Raw genomic sequence first — 26,458 nt, forward strand, 5'->3', positions numbered from 1 at the left:
TTAGAATATAACAATTGCTCTGAATTTTGAATAAAAGTATGAGTATGAATAAAAGCTACAATTTATCAGAATATTATTTTAAAAGCTAGCCAATAGTAAAAAAATACATACAACCACATGTATTCCCATTATGGCTCAATGATGAAGATCTCTTTTAACCAGAATAATTCTTAGTCATAAATGTATTGTTTTATAAACTCATTTCATTTTGTAGCTGGCAAATTGTCTTTTGGATTGCTAAGGGACAGCAACATTGTTTCTAGTCAGGAATGGTGCCAGCAGAATCTATTAGCAAATCCTGTGATCTGTGATGTTTCTCAGTTCTGACTGAAAACCTACTGTCACCAGGTACTGGGCTTCTGACAAGAATTCTAAACTATGCTGACTAAATGAAGTTTGTCTATGAGGTTTGTCTTCTGACCTTTTGTTCACTGGGAGTTAACCAATGACAAGAAATCTAACTTTACTTCATGCCACTGTCCCAGTTACACATACCGTCAGTAAGCCAGATACTATTTTATATTGGTCATAGTTTTTGTTTTTAAACTTAATAGTACCATAATGGAATTAACCTGCTTCTGCTGTTTCTCTTGTGCTCTTCCTTTTGATGAAAATAAAACACTTTAAAGACTTTAAAGACATACAGAAGGAACTGATTATGCACATCTTTCTTGTCTTTGGGCAAATGTCTTTTTAAGTTGCTGGGTTCTAAGTACCCATAGCATGATTGCTGGTTCACAATAAGATAACCTGATTCAGAATAGCAGTGTTTATTAAGCATTGTTTTATAACCTGGTCACCAGCCTTTAATTTAAGGGCAATAAAAAATGGAGTAAGTGTTGCTCCTTGCTAGAGTGCATGTACCGCAATATGTATTGTATTAAAATTTAATGAGATGTTTGTTTTGCAGGGCTCCCAGTCATTTAATCTGTCTTGGAGCTCCCAATTTTTTTTTTCTCTTTATCACTTTTGCAGATGAGTTATTTCTGTAGCTTTTCATTAAACGTGGCATTACAAGCTGCTAGGTGCTGTGTTACAGAACGTACTACAGTGTGTCATTTCTAAAGGCGTTCTTCCATAATAAATGGAACAGAGCCTGAAAATCACAAGCTGCCAGTGAAAAACAGGCTTGAGCTGTTTTGCTTTTCTTAATCCTGGTCTCTGGAGTGGCAGCCTCTTGTTGCCAAGATGGCACGAAACACTTAAGCTCTACACTTTAATGTGCCAGTGTTCTACTACTGAGCAAGTTCTAGCTCTGGCTAGGGAACTGGTCTACTGAAGAGAATACTCAGTGTGACATAAGCCATGTATCTTAATTATACATTTTAAAATGGTTTAAAATGGAACATGGTTCCATCTTCCATAACAAGAGAGGTGTCTCTGTCATCTGTTAATTGCACCAGCAACAAACAAAAAGAAATGTGTCTCCTCATCAACCTTCCTGTGAAGTTAACTGAACAGCTCTAGAATATGCAGAGATTCCTCCCGAGGTGAAATGTTCACCACACCTTTCTCTGTCTCAACCAGGGAAGTGGATGTTGCGAACTGATCCAGACCAAAAGTAATAAAAATGAAAGGTAAAATTAACAAGTCAATTGTTTTATATTTATACAAAAAAATGATCATCTTAGAGCCACTTCACACCTTTAACTTCTGAAAACTCTGCAGCTGCAATTCAAGAAGCTGTGACTCAAACAACAGGTCTTTTGAAAGTAGTCATTAATAAATTACTTTTCCCCTACAGATGGACAAAATCAATTATTTTATCTAATACTCTCTCAGCATGATATCCCTTTATACAAAAAGCCATAATCTCTTTTTCTAATTATGGTCACTCATGTAACTAAAGTTTAATCATTAATTGTAACAACATGACTTTTTGCTGATTTATAAAATGTCTGGAAAATGTATGATTTTTTCCAGTACTTGTGATAATTAAAAGTTTAAACAAGCATACAGCAGTTAAGGGAAAACAGCAAGCATCTGACATAGGCTGCCCCATGCATACATGAAACATCCAGCTAGACCAACAATGGTCACTTTCTTTTTTATTATGCAGCAGATGACAAATGATTTGCTAACCACTCAGGGGATCTCATATTTGCTTTACCAGATTATTTTCTTTTCTCAGGAGGAGTACATAACTTGCTAGTTGTTGTAAATCTTTTGAAACCACAATAAACTAGGTTACTGTGCACTTCTGACTACCTAGACTTTTAACTATACATGTAATGTCAGCAGAAATATACTGTATGAGCTGCCAAGAATCCTTATCCAAGAATTTTTATCCTATGGGAAAACCATGATGCACAATATACTGTACTTCAAAGGCTTTTTTTCCAATAAATAACACACAGACCATCTACAGTATATTGAACAGAACTGGAGCAGTCTACCAAAATGAAACAAAAATGATGGTGATTTATTTGGTTCAACAATAATGACACTTTGACAGTTTAAGAAAGTAGCAAAAGAATGCTACCATATATAATCAAAATAGCATATAAAATATGAATTACATAATCCCTTTTTAAACAACTCAGAAATGTAAAGGCACTTGGAAATATTTTGGTATGAGAACCAATTGCATAAATGCTTTTATTAACCTAATCTGTTGCAAACAATATTTTAAAAACAAAAGATCCACAACACTTACTGTACCTCCGAAGGTGTAAACACCTTGACATTTGTGAATATGATGGAAATCAACAGGATAAGCAATTAACCAAAGAAAAACTCAGCTACACTGATCATGTTTTCTGAGAAGACCACCCAGAACACCCTGTTTCAAACTATCACATAGTTAGAGAAAACTACATATATAACACAATAAGGAAGTTCAAGTAGGTAAATGTTCCTAATATGATCAAGGACAACATAATACCATTGAACAAAACTTACCAAACACACGATAAAACAAATTAACTGTGAACAAAACTACCTGAAATATCTGGTTATGATTGAGTAATTAGAACATAAAATACATACTTATTCAATCTGACAGATGTGATTGAAGCTATTGAGAAATACACTACTGTATAGAATTACATAGGATGACATATTTGTACTTTTATCACTCTTATCAATGTCGTAGTGAAAAGCTGTTGGACCACCTATAGTAGGGAATGAACTGGTTAAAACATGAAGAGTTCAGGACTATGGTCATTTGTACTCCTAGGAAATGGATGCAAGAAAATGGATACAGTACATGGATACAAACAAAACAACAGCAAAGACAACTGCATAGTTACTATAATAGCACCTGTTCCGTTTCATTGCCAGTGTAGCTGTGCTCAATATGTGTCTTTTCATATTTCAACCATTCCATTCATCACTCATCAGTGCAACTTTATTACAGCTTGTCACTGGAACATTACAGTGATAAAAGGCTGAGAGACAAAATAAGTGCTACAATGATGTGTGCAAATAAGCATAATGCGATGTGATACAAGACTTGGCAACCTTCAAAATGAATCCTTCAGATTTCTCAATAACATTATGTCTTTCTCAGTCGCATTTGAAATGTTTGTCATTTTTGTTCTAATTACTACCCTGAAACCAAAGGATTTCATTGGTACTTTTTAGAAGTCGTTTTTTAGAAATTCAAAAACTCTACATTTCCGATTTTATGGGCAGTTTAGCAGATATTTTTAAATTATTTTTTGTATTACATATACAACCGTAACTAACGTGCATTTATCTTCCTGGTTTGGTTCTTCAAAACAAAGTGTCCAAGGCACCTTTTATGAGAAAACAGTTTTTTTCTGAACACATACAGTAAGTAAAGTTCAACAAGACGCACCTTATCGCAACAGCTGTGCAGATTTTGGGGTGTGAACTTGACTAAGATACAAGTTGCTGTGTTAATGATATGCAAAAGATAATGGGATCCTTTATTATAACCATCATCATTATATGCACCCTCAGAAAAAACAAAATCTAGATTGACTGCCACTGAATATTTCTCCACTAACTGCACAGTGAACTGAAACACAGTGTAATTTGCATTCTCAGTTCTCTGAGCACAATAAGGGCAGGCTCCCAAATGCAACCCAGTATGCAGTAGCTTGCCATTTTAATTTTGCATATCAGCCTCTTTATTCCACCTTCTGTCTGCTTTCCTGCTAGCTCAAAGGGCTCAGGGAGAGGAACAGGAGGTAACAAGCCTGAAAAGGCAAGAAGAAAAATAATCAATAAACATTTGACACTAGATAGGACTCTTAAGACACAAGAAAATCCTCGCTTGTTCCTTTACTTTTATGACTGCACTCTGATCACAGTCTGATGTAGGGCAGATAGTTTCTAGCATTAAAGAAAAGGCACTGGGATCTATTTGAATTTAGAACAGAACGAGAATAACAAGAGGCTAATAAGTGGCTTATTGGGTGAAAAGTTGTGGTAGTACTGCACATACTGTATGTAAGCTCATTGTTAAAGAATTTAATGGAAATTGAGAGTGTATTTATATGGCTACAGTAATGAATTTAAGCTCTGTGCATTCACTTTCAGGGTATATCATGGATACAATGTCCTCAAAGACAAAACAATCAGTGGATAGTTTAAACATTTTTAGAGACCAATAAGCCAGTATCAAGAAAACCATACTAACCCAATGATTTAGTCTGAAGAGCTCAACATTTTTTTCTCATTATTCCACTTAAGGTCTGAAAGACCCTGGGCAGCATTTTAGTGTTTAAAATGCAAAACATAACTTCCAAGTACTGACTGAAAGAGATCAATATCATGCTAAACAGGCAAATGGGATAACTGTATATATATATACATACAGTATGGATGATTTATATGCATATATGCTTGTTGTTAGGTTGTAATGTCAAGATGGGGGATTATGGAAATATTTTCTAGTATGAAACCAGGGAGATTTAGTTATTAGCATTCCATCTCTGGAACAACATGTTGCACTTGGAAGGGAAAGGGTGTTATTCATGAAAAGTCTCAATATTTGAAGGGGGTGGCAGGGATGATATAGGTGAGGGTTTTTTTTTTTGGTCCTGGACATGGCACTTCCAAACCTTTAGTGACAAACTTTTTTCTAAAAAATATTTAGGAAAATAAAGACAGTTTCCACAGTGATAATTCTCATTCTTACCCCCACCCCCCCACCCCCCAACCAACACATAAACAACTACACTACATCACAGCAGAGCAACACAGTACATAGACAGATGCACTAAAGGAAACACAGGACAAATGCACAGGAAATATTTAACAGAGATTAAGGGCGTTATTAAAGGAAGAGAAACTTGTAAACTGTAGATTTTTTAAATCATGTTTAGCAACGAGGAATCCTGTGGTGTAAGTTATGTACGTCTTTATAAATAAGTATATCTTCATAGGAACCATTTTGCTACTATTATGTCAATTGATGCACAAGTACAAATATAAACCATAACGATGCCACTGTCAGCCCAGCTGTCTCTGCTTTATCATCTTCTCCATACGGTCTTTCACCTAGAACTACTAAATTATAACCTCAATTTAACACTAATTTATGCAAATGTTATTGAATAAGATACATTGACTCCTAAAAAATAAAAATACAAATTTTCCAAATCCTGTCTTTTAATTTGTTAATCAAGTTTCCAGTGCCATGGAAATATGACAAATACTGCATTTCTATACTGTAACCATAAGGCATGAGGCTACAACCCTCGGACTCTGGCATTATCCCTCTGTGCTCTACACTTGATATTGCTTGGTATGTTTTTGATTCCCATGACTTTACTTGGCTTTTAATCTTCGCAATTTGCCATACCAGCCACAACTGACAACTCATTGTTCCCTGCAGCCCCTATGTGTAAGCTTTCCTATCTAGTACTCTGCAATACTAGTCACAGCAAAATGGAATTTAAAGGGCAATTTGGCAGGGTTGAAAATGGTACAACAATGCAATTTATCACCTAACACAGATTAACGGACTCAGGCTCGCTACATACTTCATTAGGCAGGAAAGGTACAGTCTCGGGCTGGCAAACCGTTAACCAACTGCAAACAACATAATTTGTCTAATAAATACAAATAACGTGGCAAAACAGACTCCAGCAATAGGTGTCTACTGTCATTTGCCTCATATTTTCAGGAAGTCATGTCTTCACATCCCCTGTCAGTCATTTATCCAACAAACCATTGGGGGGGCTAGTGATTTATTCAGGAAATGTGTTTTGAACAGGAAGAGAGGCTATGATTGTGGGAGGCAGGAATTCAACAGACTTCCAAGGGCTCTTTATTAGACAAAACTGGTCTCAGTTTATTCCCAGATGCCATCATGCATTTAGTCTTTGCTTAGCATCCTCATTTCAGACTTCCCTGCAATCTCGGCCAACGGCACCTCTGGAATTACCCCTCCGCCTCTCAATCTGCAGCCAACATCAACATCCCCCATTTATTCATCTAATAGGAGTAAGTGGGCTGTAGAGCAAAAAAAAAAGCAATTTTCAGTTTTAATCCCTTCTTTTTCAAGACGGATGCCTAGAGACAGAAACATCAATAAAGAGAGAGGCACATGCAATGCATGTAGGTACTCCATAAGAATATACAATTATGTCTTTTAAAAAATTCTATAAAGATGTAAAAAGACATTGTGGCATGGTATTAAACAGTATAGTATAAAAGACAGATCCGAGGTGCACAGAAGTTTGGCTTTGAATGGAAGCAAATACATACAGTAGTTGCTTGCCCAGTAGAATGAAGTAAGCAAAATGTACAGAAACACATTAAAATACTGTGTCACGTCAGAAGCCTCTGACTAGCATAGAGTGATGGTCTCTGTAGGAATTCTTAGTTCTTACTTTTTATCAAGAATCTTTATTTAAAGACAGCCTTGCAACTGAATGGTATCACAAAAAATGTCTGTTTCCTGCCGTTGTTCCTTTTTAAAAACATTATGAATCAAAACAATGTCCTCTATCTATTGAGTTGTAACTGATTGCTGTATACTCAAAGTATCTGGGGGCAATCTGTGCCTGTGCACACTGTTGTTACCAGCCATTCAATGCTTTAGAGAAATCTGCAGGAGAAAGAGATGGTTATTAGCAGAAAAATGGAATAAAGCTGCATCTGTGCTTAAGGTTTCCAATGCACATCTAGGATTTCTGTCTATATGTTTTTGTAATTTCACTGGTTTCAGTAATGTTTTAAATGTACAGTAATCATATTTAAGCTATGGTAGACAAGAACAAATTAATTTTAGAAATGCTTTAAATAAAAAGCAAAAGAATGCTAAGGGCTGTGAAGAGCCGGCTACCTGTATATAGATGCACATATTTTAGAGCATCTACACACTAAAATTAAAATATTCAAATATTTTAGAAAAGGCAAAACCCAATAAACAGGTTGGAACAAAGGAGAAAATGAGAGACCACTCCCAAACAACAATATGTTTCATTAGATTCAGTTTTATAGATTCAATTTAATAACAAGAAAATAGGTCATTTAGAACATATGACATTACAAGCATGGCCACAGTACAGATGTGAACGCGTAACACACCAGTTATGTGACCAGAAACTTGCGCATTACAGTATATTATCGCAACCAACTAGAATTAAAAACATTACAAATAATCAAAATTGCAATGTCTATTCCAATGACTGGCAGACTGTCTGTTCTTGTCTGATATACAGTACTTTTGTGTCTCAGCAGCTCTCCTGGTCAATGTTGGTAGATACACATACATCACTGCAATGACTTTGTGCAATTGCCGGTCATTAGTGGTAAAAAAACATTAAAGAAAAGATGATTTGTCTTAGGAGAGCATGGTGGTGCAGTGGTTAGCATTACTAACTCACAGCACTGGTGTTCTAGGTTCAATTCCAGACCTCAGATGCTATCTATGTGCAGTTTGTACTGTATGTTTACTCCATGTTTGTGTGGGTTTATTCTGGGTTCTCTGGTTTCCTCCCACCATCCAAAGCCATTATCTGGTCTGAGTGTGTGCCCTGCTATGGACCAGTGTCCTAACAAGGGTCCACCCTGCGTTCACTGTGACCCTTAATTGGGTGAAGTGGATGGATGGAGATTTTTTCTTCATGTGTTGGGTTTTCATTTGAAAGGATGAGAAAATGCACAGAGCAGAAGTCCTCTTTCCAAAATGCAAAATGTTTTAAAGGGGATGTTTTATTATTGAAATATATAGAGAGAGATAATTGCTGGGAAAGATGCTGACCCTTGTTATATCCATTCCTGAATATGGTGACCCAATACAAAATGAAATAATATTTTCATAAGATGGTAACCAAAAGCTTAAGGTATCAGCTGGCCCTGCTTGTTTCTACATAATTCAGGAGTTGCATTTCCCCCTGAGGGACTTTATAAACCTGGCATCCAAACATGCCTCTTTATTTAGCATGCTGCTTGTTCTGGCAGCCGGACCTGTCAGCGCAATGGGGTTTCGATTTAACAGTTAAAACTAAGGAATGTGGGCAATTGGAGTGTAGCAGGCACAAAAGAAGTTTCAGGATACAGGCTCCAAACCTCACCATGTGGAGCATTTCCCCTGTAGTGCCAGTTCAGTTTATCCACATCTTCAAACACATAATCAGAAAATTCTTCTCTAATGCAACATGAAATTTATGTCTGGTTAATATCTTTCTCCTGCCAACTTCCTGACTACTTTAGCATGCCATTGTAAAGAAACAGCCTGCTACATTTCCCTGGACCATTTGGTTCCCATATGCAAAGTTTGGATATGGACGCAATGAAGTGGGCAAAGATCTTTACCTTTATCGACTAAATCCAGACGTCTTTGCTCAGTGGTGTTTTTATTCTACCAGGCTATCACATCAGAAATAAGGTACTTATTCTCTCTTCCAGCTTTGCTCTTTTTTTTCTTATAGAAAACATTGCCAGTTTATCCATTAATGAGCTCCACAGTTGTACTGCCTTGATATATTCCATGAAATTCATTTTGATTTGATGAAGTCATAGACCTGGTGGCAAAAGATGTCACGATGCACTTTGAAATAACATTCAACCAAAGAGGAAATTAAACTCTTTTAACAAAGTGCAGTTTTTTTCCTGCTTATTTCTTAATGTTATAATATCCGCAGGCTATAAGATTGATTTGTGCCCTATATATATATTGTGGCACTAAGTCCTATAAAGTTCAAACCTTCCAGTCAAGAAGATTAAAGCTGTGTGGCACAATTGGGCAGCCCCTGTACAATTTCAGTTCAAACTGCATTCAAAGCCACAGCCAACTGATTTATGATCCCTGCACTCTCCCAGTCTCATTTATGAAACTCCCTTTTTCTTATCCTGTCTTGGCCATAAATGCATTGTACAGTCCGCTATCATTCTTTGGCTGGCTCTTCAATCACTGTCTCTGAGATCAGGCAGCTCATAACTCCATCCACACAGACAGGTAGCTTAGCAGGAAACTGGCTCACCCTCCAGGCCTTAAGGTCTCAGGTGGCCAATCCAGCCAGAGTATCACCTGGTCAGAGAAGGCTGATCAGATCCTTAGGTGTCCATTTCCGTTGCCCTCACTAAGCTGAGCACAGCTGCATTTTCTCAGGTTCCTATTAATCTTTAAACATTTGAAAACTTCAACATTACTGAGCCACCAAGGCCCAGAAAGAACTTTTGTTTTTCCAACACCTCTCTTGTTACAACGGCCTCACTGCATACATGCAGTAAGAATGTTATCTTAAACAGCTCAGAGGATGGAATTAGCATTTTTGTAAAAGTACATACTAAAATCTTCTAATTTACTTCTAGTTCTTTTTTTGTTTAAGCGAGCATCTTACCTTGCCTGTGGATTTAATCAATTTAAACTGCTATTTGTAGTTAATTCTATATTTATTATTTATTTCTAGATTACAATAAATCCTTGATTTCATGGACCAAGATGACTAGAGTTTGAAAATGGACAAAAGCCATGGAAGTAGACCACCTCTTAACAACAGACTCAAGTCCACTATTCCAGGCTTTCATCCAGACATCATCTAAATGCTTTTCAGCATATTTTCTAATCAGGAGAGAGGAAAGTATATTCATCATATTCAAAAAGAACAAGGAAAAACTGCATTAAAATGCATTGCACGTCTACAACATTAACACATGACCAACCATTTTTGTTTTACAGTACATTATGGTGTTTTTTTTAAAACAGAGGTTCTGGAGGAGATCAAATACTTAATCTTGCCTACTTCCACTCTCGTACACATACTGTAAATATTTCACAGCTGTGCACCTCCTTTTCACTTCTTTCTCTCAGCCCTCCCTCCTCCCGATCTTTACCCATGCAGCAGCTTCCTGGCTCATTCCTTGTGAAGAGAGGGGGAGTCCTGTCAGCCTCATCTTTATAGGCATGCTGCTGTTTCCTCAGTCATGTTAGTTACATCAAATCAACTTAAGTATATGTCATCCACATTGTCTAAGACATTATTTGTGTGTTAGCTTGAGATGTAAATGCATATCCTAGAGCTAAAACTGACACAAACGTTTCATTTAGTGAAAATAAAACAAATACACATTTTGTAGTCTGTTGATATGCTACATTAGTACAAAATGGAGAGGATAATTATACAGATATCTTGAAGTTTAAACTACCTTGACTCAATTTCAAAATCTTAACAAAAACAGAAGCTAGTACTCATTAGAATCTATCACTACTTTAACCTATGTTAAGTTTAATATTTGTGCTACAAGTTACAAGATTTGTTGTTAGAGGATTTTGATTTCATTTATTTCCGCAAAATATAAATCCAGAAATGGTTTAAAATTAAATACCTTAGAGCTCATTTGGGACAATAGAGACATGGAACCTCTGCCAGGAAATTTCCAATCTCCATGCCCAATCGTTTTATAGGGTTTTAAAGGAGTATATATTTACCCAAATTAATAAGAAATTTACATTTCAATTCAAATTGACTACATTTTGTACATATGGGCTTTAAAAATTTGACACCAAATGTAAAATAGCAGCTAGTACTTATTTCTCTTTTCTATAAAAATATGGTAGTGAACATTGCAATAAGCCATTATCACAACACATAAAGACTAAATAAAATGCAGTTCATTCCCTCGGGTTCTCTTAAAGAAAATCTTCAGGGTTTAAGTCATCATCCAGTTAATTAAAACATTTTTCCATTACTTTTTATTTCCCTTGATGCTTTGTTTAAATTTTAAAACGTACTGTGTATACTACTGTAATTAGCATTGCTTCACAATTACACCCAAATCCAACTCAAATTGAGCAAAGATGTTTTATCAGTATTGTATGCAAAGTGGAATCCTTGAATATAGATCATACATAGATCAATATGTTGAAGAAATACTGCTTAGAATTAAACTTGGCCTAGATTCAACTAAAAAAATCCTTGCAAGGTTTCGCAGATAATACTTTGCTTCGTTGCTGAAATGTAGATAGCTTTGGTATTGCTTTTAAGTTTAAAACAAAGTACACAAGACAAGAAAAGCTAGCATAGAGATGTCATCTCATTCTTTCCCTTCAGCCATCAATTGCTTATCTAAAGCTGACTATCGAATACTCAATCCCTTAGTAGTTGGTTTGGGAGTCACTTTGAGTTTTTTTTTGCACGCTCTGCAGTAATGTGATGCAGAATCCAATTTCACATATAGATTATTTTCCTTATGCTGTGTCAGCAATTGGATTATTGGTTATTTGTTTAGGTTACATTGCTACTCACATTCTAGCTCCAAACTTAAGCAATGTGTTTTATCTGATATTTTATCTTGCATTAAATTTAGTCAGAATCGATTAGGTGAATTTGCTGTCAAAGCTGGGGGAACAGCTTTTAATTTTTTTATTAAATTCCAGTACCCACTCATGTGCTGCCTAAAGACCTTATAACACTGCTATAACTTTGTTAACTTCCTGTTTCCTGGAAAACCTGGGAAAATTATACCCACTCCTAGATTCAAACTATTGCAGCTCAGAGCCTTTATAATATTTAAAAACAAACATGCTGAGCTAAATAGAAAAAGTCCAGTTTCTAGAACCAGCATTTCCCTACCATTGTATTTATTTTTGTTGTTGCATGTGCTGAACCGGGTATCTGCCAGCTTACTGCTCTGTTACGAACTATTTTCAGAATAGACTTGACAAAAGTAGTTGTACAGAATTGCAAAGGAATGTGAAAATTACCTTGAAAGGCTGATAAAATGGCTCTGAAGAATACCTAGCAAAATAGGTATAATTTACCTTGTATTTCCTCTGCCAAAGGGAAATTTTTAAGAGGTATTCCTAACATCACAAAACAAGAACATGCTGATGTAGACTACTGATTTACATCGACATACTCATACATAAGGCTTTCGGCAAGTTGAACAGAAGAAATAATGCAATCTATACAGGTATTGTTCTTATCAATAAGAAGAAGAAGAAATTGCATATATTATAACTATATATATATATGGCACATCAAAAATCAATATACTTTATTTGCATACATATAGACTTAACTCATGATTTTTGTGCATATTTTAAATATTTTGTATATTGACAGAAATCTAGTGCCATCCGCAATACAGGTTCTACTATTTAATTCATCTTTAATTTTCTGAGCATCCCCTTATTCTCAGGAAGTTACCATTAAATAAAACACTGCTGAGAATTTAAACAGTGCAGAATGATGAGTCATAATAATTCCTTAACTAATGTTTCAGCAACCGGGTTGCACACACATTGGTCTTTCCATTCAAATGTTATTTTAAGTTGTATGGAGGCTGTATCGTAAATTGATTCTATTGATTTGACTAGACATTTGTTTTATTTCTATTGCCCTAAGCCTCTTAATCATTTGAATGTGCATGCAGGAATTAATAAAATAGATCTGGATGATTACAGTGCCACCAAAAAAACAATTTTATCTCCCCAGCATACACAACTCTCAGGCAAGAAGGCCTGTTTGAAAAGTGCTGGACTTTTAATGCTTTGGGAAAAAAAAATATTCAATTAAATCAAATCGTGGCAGATACAATCAGCTCTGTCAGGAGGGATGTAGGGAAGCCGGCTTCTAAAGCAGATCCATGATAATTCATACTTTCCATGCAAATGTGAAACTGTCACTGCCTCTCAAATCTGCAGAAAGAGTGCAGTTGGAGCACCATGGACAGATCTAGTGTGCATTCCAACAAACCTGGCGTTGGCTGAGCATAGTACACTCAAACTTGCCTTCCTTAGTACATCTGACATTACTGGAAACAGGATTTACTTTTCAGAATTTAAAAGACAATATGTTTATATGTTTCTACAAAGAAGTATATTAATCCAAAAATGTATCCTGGACAAAGAGCTGGAGAGACAGATGAACACATATGCATACACTGACAGAGTTGCATACAGATAAGTAAATGAACAAATGCATTTGCTCCACAATTTATGAATGCCTTTTAATGCAATGAAATCGAAAGGTGATCTTTATAAAACAATGCAACTGTAAACTTAGTATGTGCTGCATAAATAAATGAAAACATAAAACTAGACTACTGGATCTTTCAAAACAATCTCTCTGTTATTTGTATATTTTTGTAGTTATATAATATTCAAAATGTTTTCCACCATGGTCCTTCTTTGGCATTAAAAAGATAGAGAAAGTTCTTCTGTTGTGATTTGGCATTTCACAGTAAGGATTTCTGACCATTCTTCCGAGCAGAACTTCTGCAGTTCCTTCATATTATGAGACTTGTGCTTAAGATCTTTAGTCCATACAAATATTCTATTGGACTGCAGCCTGGAGATAGTAACAGCCAATCAAGAATGTTGATTTTATGCTCCCTTAACCATTTGGCAGCAGATTTGGATGTTTACTTTGGGTTGTTATTCTGCTAGAAAGTCCATGTGTGATCAAGCATGAGCATCATAGCAGAGGGAAACAGGTTTTTAGATAAAATATCCTGATATCCAAGGAATAGAGGCTGCAAAATGGTCCAGTATTCATATTAAACAGAAGAAATGACATTCTATTACGATGTGAACTTTTGCTTTCTGGAAAATCATATCACTGATGAGACAGCTCAGAAACTTTTATTTCATCCAACTTTTCCTTGGCCTTTCCTGATTATGGGTTCCTAATAATGCCCTAATAATTAATTGGCTTCATCACTCTGTTCTCCTCCCCACTGATAGCTGATGTGTGGTGAGAATTTTAGCACACCTTTTTCTGCCATCACATCATCCAGGTGGATGTTGCACATTTGTGGGGGTGGAGGAGAGTCCCTATTACCTGTTAAGCACTTTGAGTGTAGTGTCCAGAAAAGTGCTATATAAGTGTACAGAAATATTGTCATTTCAATATTTGGTCTTATTTTAATTTGTTAAGGATCTAATAAATGCAAGACAAAGTATGCTGAGTATATTTGCAGACTGATTTTGGAGAGGCTGCCCATATCCCTCAAAAGAATCCTCAAAAAGAGTGATGACAAATTCAAAATGCTAAACTAAGAGCAAGTCAGTTAGGCAGTGGTTTCGTTGGAGCTGAGTGGATTTTTAGCTAAATCAGGAGACCTCTCCTGACATCAGGAGACCTGAAAGAAAAACGCAGACAGTATTAAGAGTGCAGAACTACTGGCTTGTGATCGAAACATTGAGCCTGAAGAGGTAAGAGCAGCTCTGGTCCTGGATGAATGTGATGAAAGTAAGGTCATGAGAACACTGAATGACAGACACTTCTGTCTGCAACCGAATGAGAAACAGAGTGCTCGTATAAGAGAGAGCACTACAGGAAGTCCCCGGTGCAAGACTTATACACACAGTCAGGTGGAAGTGCGCAAGATCAGGATCAACCCTTCCTTCCGAATTTCTAGTATAGCTTTCTAAAAATTCCATTTAACATAGAAGTCAGGTGATATTTGGCAATTCCATGTTTCTGGGAATTCCCCATTGTTGCCCTTTAGTGTGCAATGGTCACCTAATCCACACTTCGGACCATCCATTTGGATAAAACGTTCCTATATCCTCTTCTTGGCAGGGTAGCAACCATCCCATTTGTTCTTCTGAAAGATGAAGATCGCAGTCAAATGTGGAATGCCTTATGGATTTTTTATAGCTGTCACTTGCACCGCTAGGATCAATAATCCTTTACCTCAGATCTTCAGAAAGATCTCTGACTTTCCCCATGAAGATATGCTTCTGTGTGTTTTACTTCTATGTTCAATCTCCTTAAATACCCAATGGCAATCAAGAGCTTTCAAAAGCTTCTAAACCCTTTGAGGATTTAGATGATCGTATTTTCAGCATTTATTTCACAAATGTATACAGTTTGAATAAATCTGAACACTTTGTATAATATACAGTTACTGCATAAATGTGATTTTGTGATATTCAGTACTGATAGTCAAAGAATAGTTCTGGTTTTTAATTATTTTAGGCCATAAATACTAAAAATAACTTTTTCTAAACTTAACTTTCGGGTGCATTGTAAGAAGGGTAATAATAAATCTGGACAACAGCAAACATGGCAGCACTTTGCATTGAACTAAGATACTTAATTCAAGGATCAGACTGTTTTGTCACTGCCCTTCCTTCAGTAGCAAATAAAAGTTTAATATGTTATAAGCCTGAACAGAAGATTGCTTGTTTGCATGCAGCAGAAGAGAACATTTACTGTAAATTGTACTTAATGATCTCCTTAACAAATAATTCTGCATTCCATCCATGTCTGGGTAAAGTGGCCAAAGTTTTTTTCATCTTACTGTTCAAAAGGTCTCCTAATATTTACCGTATAATATTAAAAACCTTCCCGAACTTATGAAAAATAGGAATTTTGCTTTCTGGGTAAATCATGAGTATGTTTTTCATAAAACTATCCTAAATTATCCTTTGTTAATCTCTTTTATATAAGATGCCAAAACATATGATTGCTAAACACAATAAATATTGATTTAATGTAAAAAAAAAAACTCCAGACAACATTTGGATGTATTATATGTATTATATTATTTTTTATTTTCTATAACAGTAAACCTACAGTGCATTGCTCTTTTCTTGGTGCACTGGGAAAGCATCAAGCAAATAAAAGCAGGATAATATTATAAAGAAGAAATATCTGATAAACTCATTGTCAAGCAATGGATCTGTAAATTCCAATCGACACAGTGAGTCTTAATTTTGATATAATCTAGGTCTAAATGAAAATACAAAGGACTATAAAGCAGAGAAAATAATTCATTCAGTTTTAATAAAGTGCTGGATCAGTCAAGCAAAAACACATTTGTCAGGTTTCAAGGTTCGTTGTTTTTCTACTAGCCAGAGCAGGCAAAACTTTTTATGGAGGAAAAATGAAATACATAGATATTTCTGATCTTCTACCACACAATGTGTCCTTCCTGTCAGACTGTAGCATTACTCAGACTGAAACACAGCTACATTAAGTGGCAGACATCAATCATCTTCCTTACTCTGGCATTGACACCTCTTCTGAAAGGCTGAAGCACTGTAATGAGGACTGCAGTGATTATGATTGTGGTAAACCTCTAATTAGAGGCATTAGAGGTAAGTGTTCCTCTGTCTCCTTGGAGACGTCAGTTATAATGTAAACAGCAGATTGCTCTATCAAAGGATCCCATATGTTAGCAAAGTTATGTAATCCTCAGGGAAACCTAGCTCTTTGGGACGAGAGATTCTGATTCAGCGCCATAGAGACAAAAAGTTGTTTCCAAAAATTTATTGGATTCTGAAATATCATATACTGTATGGTCTCTACTAACTTGTTTTGGCATTCTCTGCCATGACCCTTCCAAGTTTTCATTTTCTTTCCTTTTCATTTTCAAGTGTTTGACTTAACATGAAGGTATTTTTTTGGTATTTTATTTCTTGTTATAAACTACATGTGACAGAAGCGCTGAGTGTTTCTCACTTGTCAATCCAGCTTTTTATTTTGTTTGCTCAGCTTTTCTACCTTTTGTCAACAGTACTTGATTGCACCAGAAGCTGGACATCCTGTTATATAAATCAGAACACTTAACATCAACCTCTAGCACAACACTATACTTCTCACACAACCGTACTGGAGTGTATTATCTACTTTGGAGAAACCAGCCAAGTAAGGAGGAGGTTATGTGTTCAAAATCTGTATCTGAAGATTGAATTGAAAAGTTCTTAATTATGTGATAGGTCTGTGAGGCTTTCTTCTAATAAAATACTGGCACAACTTGCTTCCAGATTTCAGTGTGTGGAAGGCTGGAGTTCACTAGCTTGGCTGCAAACTGGTGCACAATACTCAGCAGGAACCTGAAGACAAATCAGAAATGTTGAAAGCTTTCTGCCCCTGTGGTGCCAGAAAGGTGATACAGTATGTGAAAATTGCTTTTAACCTTAGACTTTCTAGATCTTGACAGTGGATAAGGGTCACCTACTCGATTCCTAAATCAGTGACTATGTAACAGTTTTCATGTGTCCAGATGCTAATTTTCACCTTTGTTTCATTTTTTGCTTAGTTGTTATTTAGTTGAAGACTGTTGCAACCATCAGAGAATAAGCTGCAGGCATCATTATAAATAAAGAACAATGGTGATCATGTGTGTTAATGTTAATTTGTTATTAAAATGAATATATCAAGGTTCATTTGTCCCAATACTTATGCTCACCCAAATTAGGGTGTAGTACAACATATGAGCATAGAAATACCCAGTAGTTCAAAGTTGCCATTCCAAACTTTTACCTTATCTTCATCTTTTCATCTCAATTCCAAATTGCTTGAGTATGCAGCAAAAATAGCAATTTTGTCTTCACTGCTCCAATACTTATGAAGGGCACTAATTTGATAGCTTTATTAATTCCAATTTAGTTAATAGCCATCTTTCAAGTGTATGATTATTGATATAATATGTCACAGTAGAAACCAAATGAAGTGCATTAAGGCTCACCATGAATCATGTGAATATACAATATTCATTTCCAAAACAGCTTTATTTTTTCTCCAGTGAATGAGGATCTTGAATTTACCCTTAAATGCAATTTACTAATTACATTTCAAAACAACCAAATTCCAGAGTCATGGTAAACTGTGTGGGACTGCAACATGAATCTGCACCAAACTGTAAAATTGCAAAGCAGCATTCTTCGGAGCTGGTGCTCAACTACTGAAGCTGATTCATCCACACAAAACATCAATAAACGCTTCTCAAAAAGGTATTTATTTTATGTACCCAGCTCCAGCTGGCTGCCAGCTTTTGTGAAAATGACAAACAAAAAAAATGTACAGCTCTTTTCAATAAAGATTTTCCTTCAAGCGATATGATGGTGGATAAGCTGATTTGAGAGCTGATACTCCTATTCACTTTCTAGTTAAATTGTTTGAAAAATGCTGAAACTAAAGGCAAGCAATATTATATTTTAGTCTGTAAGTTTTATTTTTGCTCTTAATGACCTTTCCCTCGAATCTCCCTCCACTGTAGCATGCTGATCTTAAATTATGTCACTATAGTTGAAATGCCTACAGTATGCCTTCCCATGAAACTCAAAATGTATTTTACAAGGTCATGGCATTGACATGAACTAGGGTTCTACAGAAATGCCTTATAATGCTTGCATTAAATCAGAACTCAAAAATGCCCCTAACATAACTATTAACCTCAATAGATTAACAGGCATTCACTTTACATACATTAAATATTTGTATTCCATTGTGACACTGAAGGTTTCATACCTTCATCTATAGTTCCCTAAACTTTGTTTTATAGAATAACAACCACCCACCAAGTCATAACACAGGCAATAAATAATAACGTAATGATCAAACACTTTTTATGCAGCTGTGCATCCTGTTATCAGGACCTGCAATTTTGGCAGTAACAATGAACCCCTCCAATCAATGCTAAATCCCCAGTTAGTTTCTGTGGGGCATCTAACAGTCAGGAATCCTAGAGGATCATGATCAGGTTCTTCATCTCGTACAGAGTGTGTACGCAGTAAGCCAAGCTGATGAATAATCATAGAATCCGAAAAAGGTGAGTGTAAAATAGAAACTGCCATTTCATTCAATATACAGGTATAAAGTATGTAGACTCACCACTACATGATAAGCAGTGTAAGAATAAGTCCATGAAACCATAAAACAATGACAAATTGTAAGCCATTCAAAAAATCATTGCATGAAATTAAATACTATATTTGCAATGGAACGGTAGATGACATTTTGCTGAATAAGGAGACTGGTGACCTTTTACTTGAATTGTACTATTTGTTAGATTCTACTTTTAATCTATTCAAAAAAGCTTGTGGTACTCATGTGCATTTAGGACCAGCTAATCAAATGAATGGTTGTAAATTTGTGAAGAGAGATATCTTGAGATTCCTAGCAGTTCCTTGGTTATAAAAGCTGCACATTCAGTCTAAACTAGAAATAAAGCTTAGATCACTCACAGCTTGAAGCCAGCACCATCGATTTGTTAGCCTCATGGTAAGAAGCAGATCAATAGAAAGAAATTGAGACTCTTCTAGTTGGTTGAACATGGCCCAGTTGTAGTTTATGACAATTAATCTTTAGAAAGGAGAAGGGGGAGAGGAATTATTATGAAAGTTAAACAAGTGCTTTTTGAAAGGAATGATAAAACCGCTTTGTGAAATTACAAATGTTTAGTTCAGGATGCAAAACCAGTAATAACCTCTGCAAACAGCCCTATTTATTTATGTATTTATTTAGATCAATTCATGACAGCTTAATGCTTGGTTGTGTGAAGTGCACAGTAAGCAACGAGATACTGAATTGTTCTCCTGAAAGACAAATAAGAAACTAAGTGGTGGATTCTTTGAGATGGCCACCACAGGCAATGATGACAAATGGTGAAAAGGAATGAGATTGAATAAAACAAGCACCAGCTATGATTACAAACTAGATTAATGTGAGGCATGTTATCTCTGCAAAGCAGAATAAAGCCAAAAAAATATTTGCAAACCTATCTAGGTACTAAGCCTGGAAATTGCAATAAGCCTCAGGTGGAATACTTTTTAAGACCTAAGAGGATACTTCAGCAAGACTAGAGGAGAGACATTCAACATGCTAGGGTCATAAAACCTGAAAAGGGTAATTTAATGCAAAAGTGCAGGACAGCAAAAGAAAACGGGGTAAAGCCATTTGATGTGATACAAAAGACAAACTCGGATCAACCGTGAATGTGAGGGTGCTTTAGATCTAAGAAAAACACGCAGAATATGAGGTTGTTCAATGTGCCTAGAGCACAGTGGCTCAGGGACAGCTTCTGAGAGACATGTGTGGATTGCAAACAGCTGCCATGCTCCAGGAGGAGGTGTCAACAAGACAGCACTAGCCTCAGGGTTTCTCACTTTACTGCAGAAGAAAAAGAAAGTTTAATTGGACTCTGACACTGTACAAGCAATTTGTCTCAAGTTATTTGCTACAGCTTTGCAGACACAGGTTAGATATATTCAACTGCTTGAAGCAGACTTCTAAAACATCTAAAACAGTCATAATTGCTGGTTCGGAATTTGCACTACTTGTTTGGGCTTTAAACATAGCGAAGCTATCCCCAGAGAATTCTGATGTTTCCAAAATCTCATTGTTATAAAATCTGTTAAGATTTTTCAAACCTTCTAAATAACCGCAAAGTTGCTCTAGAGAAGAAGGTATATTCAATGTGAACAGTCATGCCCCATTAGGACTTGATTCCTGAGAGCTCCCATTCGTCCTTGTCTATTTATTTTTTGTTGTTTTTCGTACTGCTAACTGCACATACTGTTTGCTCAGTGATTAGATATGACCGACAAACACTTATAGACCTAAGATCGAATATTAGCACAGTTAAATCTACACCAATAATTACTGCCGACTATCTGGACTGTGGTGTCTCACCTGTATCTGTAGGAAGAGGGTTAAACGGGCAAGCGTTCTGTCAGACTGAGGCAGCGCAATCGTGCCCCTCACCCGAGTATACTTCTTGCTAATGTTCAGTCACTGGACAATAAACTTGATGAACTGAGATCAAAGCTTGCTTTCCAACGGGACATCAAGAACTGCAACGTGCTGGCGGTCACTGAAACCTGGCTTGACCCGTCTGTTCCGGACTCTGCTATCCTCCCGGGAGGATTTTCTATTCACCGTCAGGACAGAACAACAGATTCGGGTAAGAGCAAAGGCGGCGGGGTATGCCTCATGGTAAGCAATTCCTGGTGCACAGACATGGAGATTGTTTCATCATGCTCTACACATCTTGAACATTTGACAATAAAATATCGCGCTTTCTATCTACCGAGGGAGTTCACATCGGGAGTTCTCACAGTGGTGTATATTCCGCCGCAGGCACATTTAACAAAGGCACTGGATGCACTACACTGTCACCTTAACAGACGAGAGAATACACATCCCGAGGGGGCATTCATCATAGCGGGTGATTTCAACGGTGCGAACTTGAAGAAAACAATACCTAATCTACATTAACACATCGACTGCCCGACACGCGGAACAAACACGTTGGACAATGTTTACACTCCCTTCCGGGATGGTTACAAAGCTCTCCCCCGACCTTCTTTCAGCAAATCCGATCACGCCTCCATTCTGCTACTTCCCGTTTACAAGCAGAAGCTTAAACAGGAGAGGCCAGCTTTAAGAAACATTGAACGTTGGTCGGATGAATCGAATTTTATATTAAATCACTGTTTTGCTACCACTGACTGGCAGATCTTCCGCGAAGCTGCCAGAAATAATATCAATCTGTATACGGACTATGTTACTGGGTACATCAGCATTGTTTAATACTGCTGCACGCAGTATTGTTGTGCATTTGAAAAAGAAGAGGCCACTTTGGTCCATGTATCTTATTTTCTTGTGAGTAGCTACAGTATGTTGCTCTAATACTTCAGCTTTTCTTGCCATAATGAATGCTCAATTTAACATAGAACTTTCTGTTTAATGTGATCGATTTCTTGGTAAACACATGAGTAAAATATTAATTTAATACATCTGTCATTTCCCTTTAATTGTCTGAAAGTTTCCCATTATTATCTCTAAGATCCATTGCTTCATCCTTTACTGTTCATAATGTAATTGTATATAATTAATCTATTGTGATAGCGAATTTTTTTAATTGATTTTAGTCCTCATTGCAATATTATTCACTCTGTCTTTCAGACATTATAATATTTTTTTTTTACCTTTGCTTGAAAATCATTATTACCCTTTTCTTGAACTGGATATTTTGATTTATGATTGTTTTAATTGAAGGCTTGCTTTCTCCTTATCTTTTGAAGTGATTTATTAAACTATGTGGAACACTGCTTCCTTAACTTTGATTTCACCAGTAGATTGTCACTTACCCACAAGTGGCTTTTGTGAATTGTAGAAAATAAAAGACAAATAAGTACCCCACACTGTTTAAAGAGTATACAAGCAACCTGTTTAATTAATCCCTTTCAGATAGTTCCTGAACCATCAACCACAATATGAGGCTAATGGCAATTCATAGTCCTGCTTCTTGACAGATAGGCAATCTTTTGCTCAACAGATATGTTATTTAATAAAAGAACCTCAGTAAAGACACCCAATGAAAGCAAGAGACAGTCAAAGCATTATTGAGATCAAAATTTTTCATTTCATTGTGATATTAACATCAGCACAGTGACCAAGAATGATAGGCAATGGTGGAGAACAATTTCAACACCTTAAAGAAAGAAATATTGAACTTCTCCAAAAGAGATTTAATGTGCTATAATCTAAACACTTAAGGTCCCGACAAAATAGCATTACAATAAAGCAAATCACACCTGAAGAAGGCTCCACGGCCGAAATGTTGTTTTCTTTCTTCTTTGTTTTCAGCATAGAATAAACCTATTACTTGTTCCATTACAGAACATGGTAATCTAGTAAATAAAGTTACACAATAAAACAGGCTCCATGTCAGGTTAATTCCTGCTTTATAAGGGTGTTTCTTACAAATGCATGCACTAACTGAATACTATTATAAATCAGTTGAATTAAGGTATCTCTATCATTCACGCAGCAGTCACACTGATTTGAATGTTTGTGAACATTTGATGTTTTTTTGACCCCTACAGTAGTTCATCCGACATATACAATGCTATTGCACAATGTTTGAAAATACAACTCGTCGATTGAATCAAAAGACAGAAAAAAATGAATACATAGCCTCCAGTTTTTTTTTTTAAAAGCTAATTTATATTATTGTTGGCACAGAGGAGAACATCTTGTGATTAAATAATGGTGTTTTTAATTAAATCAGCTTTGGTTATTTCTTCATCTGTTCCATGCACTGTTTTTTTTTTGGTACAGATTCAACAACAGCGGTCATCAGTGCACTGTATGAAAGATCCATTCTGAGTGTCCTGAATTACCTTATAATTACCTAATTTAAGGACATACTAATTATTACTAATTAAAGTAATTTAACTGACATATGAGATGTCTAAGAGAAGTCCAATTGAACCCAAGCTCCAAACAAATCTCACACATGCCCATCACATTTAAATAATTATTTTACAACACTTGGGAAACTAAAAGAATCAAAGATAAGGGAAGCTTATCCCTTATCTTTTCTTACCTGGCAAGACATTACAATTAATTGCAATACTCTTTTGCAGTTAAAGTACAGAAATGGAAATAAACTAGAATTTACAAATTGCCAAAGGAAAATAGTTCTATCAAATAACGAGTTTTCCAAATAAATGTATCTCTCTATTTATGCATGTATGTTTAAATAAAGTATTACAATTCTGAATATTGATTAAATGTTTTTGGTGTCATTTTATTTCATTGATCATTCCTGACTGTCCGTGAAACATTCAAGTGACTATGACCATTCAATTTATTAGCGAGAGAGTTCAGTGGTGATTTAACCAGTTAAATATCAAGGTTAGTGAAAATCAAGAACAAAAAAGTCAGGAAGAAACCTATGTGTCCTCTCTATCAAGAGATCAACACCTTTTTCCATTGATACAGTATGAGGCTTGACTAGGTCAGCACATTTTTGTTCACATCAAGCAATTTCTAACCTGGCAAGACATTACAATTAAAACACAGTATGTCAATAATAGTCACAATCTGCAAGAAAGGAGGTCACATGTTATCCATGTTCCATGCTGCTTTTTCATGATTATAACAACCCATGTATCAGATGCAAGGACGCCAGATGACAACAAAAACTGTTGTAATACAACAGACAAATTAACAAGACATGTTTATGTTCTGGGAAGGAGTGTCTCGTTGTTACAGATTTCTACTTCGTTGCCTGTGTGGAACTACAATGATCACATCTTGCAACTTGACTTGCTACCCTTCCTGTGGACTCATACTGAACTGACAGCATTGTGCATTTTACTCTTTATGTTTTACTTTTCAGCATGGAATTAATACTAATAATGTTCCATAATTCTATAATGTCAACTCATGTCTGTGAGAGCTGTCAGGGGGTCATTAAGTCTGACTGAGGAGGAAGTGGAACCACACTGGGCTCTGCTATAAAGAAATAATAGTGCATTTTAAGTGCAATAATTAGAAAAGTATATAATCTTGCTTTGCATGTAGGTCTGGCCTTTTGTGGGACAAAATCAAATATTTAATTATGTGAACTTAAATTCATATCTGTGGTGCCTTGACTACTAGAACACTACTTAAGAACCCAAGCAGACATTAGAAAATTATTCTTTACATATATCAGGTTTCCGACTTTCTGGTTCATGATGCAACTGAACAACAATGAGAATTGTAAGAATTGTAAGCATACCTTGGTCAAAGGGCTTGCTGGGGCTCCAGTTTTTGAAGTAGTCATCCTGCAATTTGAAAAATAGGGATGATTATACTGAGAATGTCTTAGATGAACGGGAATGTCTTTGCCAGTCCCCCCCCAAGGAATAGAGCAACATCAGGCAGAAAGATTTAATCAACTTTGGTATATTTTAATAAGCCTTCTAAGCTAATTGTTAAAAACATATCTAAAAACCAATTATAAACAAAATGCCTGAGCATGTACGTAATGCATACAGGGAGAGAATGAGTCAATCACGCATGAAGCAAAAAAGAAATGAAAGACTCGTTCGTCTGAGAGATTCAACAACACATACAGTACAGTGAATAAATCAAGAGCTTATGTGGGTTTTAGCACCACATTCTACTTCTTCAAACCTTGTAGCAAAGCTAATTTTCTCCTGACTTTTAAAATGTAAAAAAAAAATTAAAAGACCTTCAGATCTTCTTTTAAGAATTTATAACTGCAATAATATTTGCTGAAGCATAGACATACTGGGACATGAGCAGACTTAAGCTTTTAAGAAGCCTTCAAGCTAAGAACTGATGGCTAAAAACTGAATTTCAGATGTACACAAAAGTATATATTTCTTAGGTTATTTGTAGTTTTACTTTATTAAGTCAAATTATAAAAAACACATTTTATCAGCCCCCCCCAAAAAAAGTGGTGAGATAGCAAGTTATTGAAAACTACAAATCCGTTAATTAAAACCTGTTATATTGTATCTTTACAGAGCTGGCATTTTGATTGGGAACTCATTTCACACTGTATATTGACTGCCTCATTCTATATATATATTATAACTATACTATAGACTATATACTATATACTATAGACTATAGACTATATACTATATACTATATACTATATACTATATACTATATACTATATACTATATACTATATACTAATTTAACTATATCTATATATACTCTAACTTTATGGGAAATGCTTTGATCAAATATATTCATACGGCAGACTTTGAATAACGTTACTCAGTCAAATAAACTGTTACAGAGTGACTTCCAAGAAGAATCATAAAAAAAAACTTTTTTTCATCACTACCCACCAGGCAGGTTTCAGTTTGATCAGTTGACTAAATGCACTTTTAGGGGTATTCCAGAATTAAGAAAAAAAAGTTCACAAGGTCACTGGGAAGCCAGAGCCTAACCCAGCAAGCAATGTGTGTATTGCAGGATATACCCAGGAACTAATGCCAGTCCATCACAGGGCATACACAGGCACAGACACTCACACTATGGTCAGTTTTTTCCAGTTGCCACTTCAACAATCAGTATGTCTTTGGACTGTGGGAGAAAACCAGATCACCCAGAGAAAACCCATGTAAACACATGTCACACCTTCTACTGCTAGAGGGTACTCCTACTATGTAAAGTTTCCAAGTTTTTGTTTTCCCGCATCGCTTTGGGCCTTTTTTTTCAGTTCTATTCTAATCGCGGGACATCCATGCCTGAGAGCAAGTCATTCAGCGGTATACCTTCCCGACATCCACGTATGAAAACCTGGGTTTCCACGGGAAGTCACTTCTGGCATCCGTGACAGAATCTTGAATTTATTTTTCTATTTTTGTTTGTTTCCGGGTTTTTTGTTGTTACTTTTTTTTTTACTCTTGGTGTTTGGTTTCCTCACTTCCTGGTTTCCGTGTTCCCTGGTCTCTCTGACCCTTGTTTCCCTGGACTCTTGGTTCCTATCTGTTGTGAGTCTTTCTAGTGTGGTTTGTTGCCCTTTGTATAAACTTT

The 26,458-nt window shown here is 36.0% G+C and overlaps 1 protein-coding gene across 5 annotated transcripts in view; it reads right to left on the minus strand.

Moving 5' to 3' along the window:
- Positions 1–26,458, minus strand: part of spock1 (SPARC (osteonectin), cwcv and kazal like domains proteoglycan 1) — a 253,417-nt gene that overhangs the window by 114,088 nt on the left and 112,871 nt on the right. For all 5 annotated transcript variants that reach the window (XM_069196149.1, XM_015349985.2, XM_069196147.1 and 2 more), the window contains exon 3: positions 24,679–24,724. In XM_069196149.1, coding sequence (XP_069052250.1) covers positions 24,679–24,724 — 46 coding nt within the window. The remainder of the gene's footprint in view (positions 1–24,678; positions 24,725–26,458) is intronic.

The sequence above is a fragment of the Lepisosteus oculatus genome, chromosome 11 (assembly GCF_040954835.1).
Source record: "Lepisosteus oculatus isolate fLepOcu1 chromosome 11, fLepOcu1.hap2, whole genome shotgun sequence".
Lineage (NCBI taxonomy): Eukaryota > Metazoa > Chordata > Actinopteri > Semionotiformes > Lepisosteidae > Lepisosteus > Lepisosteus oculatus.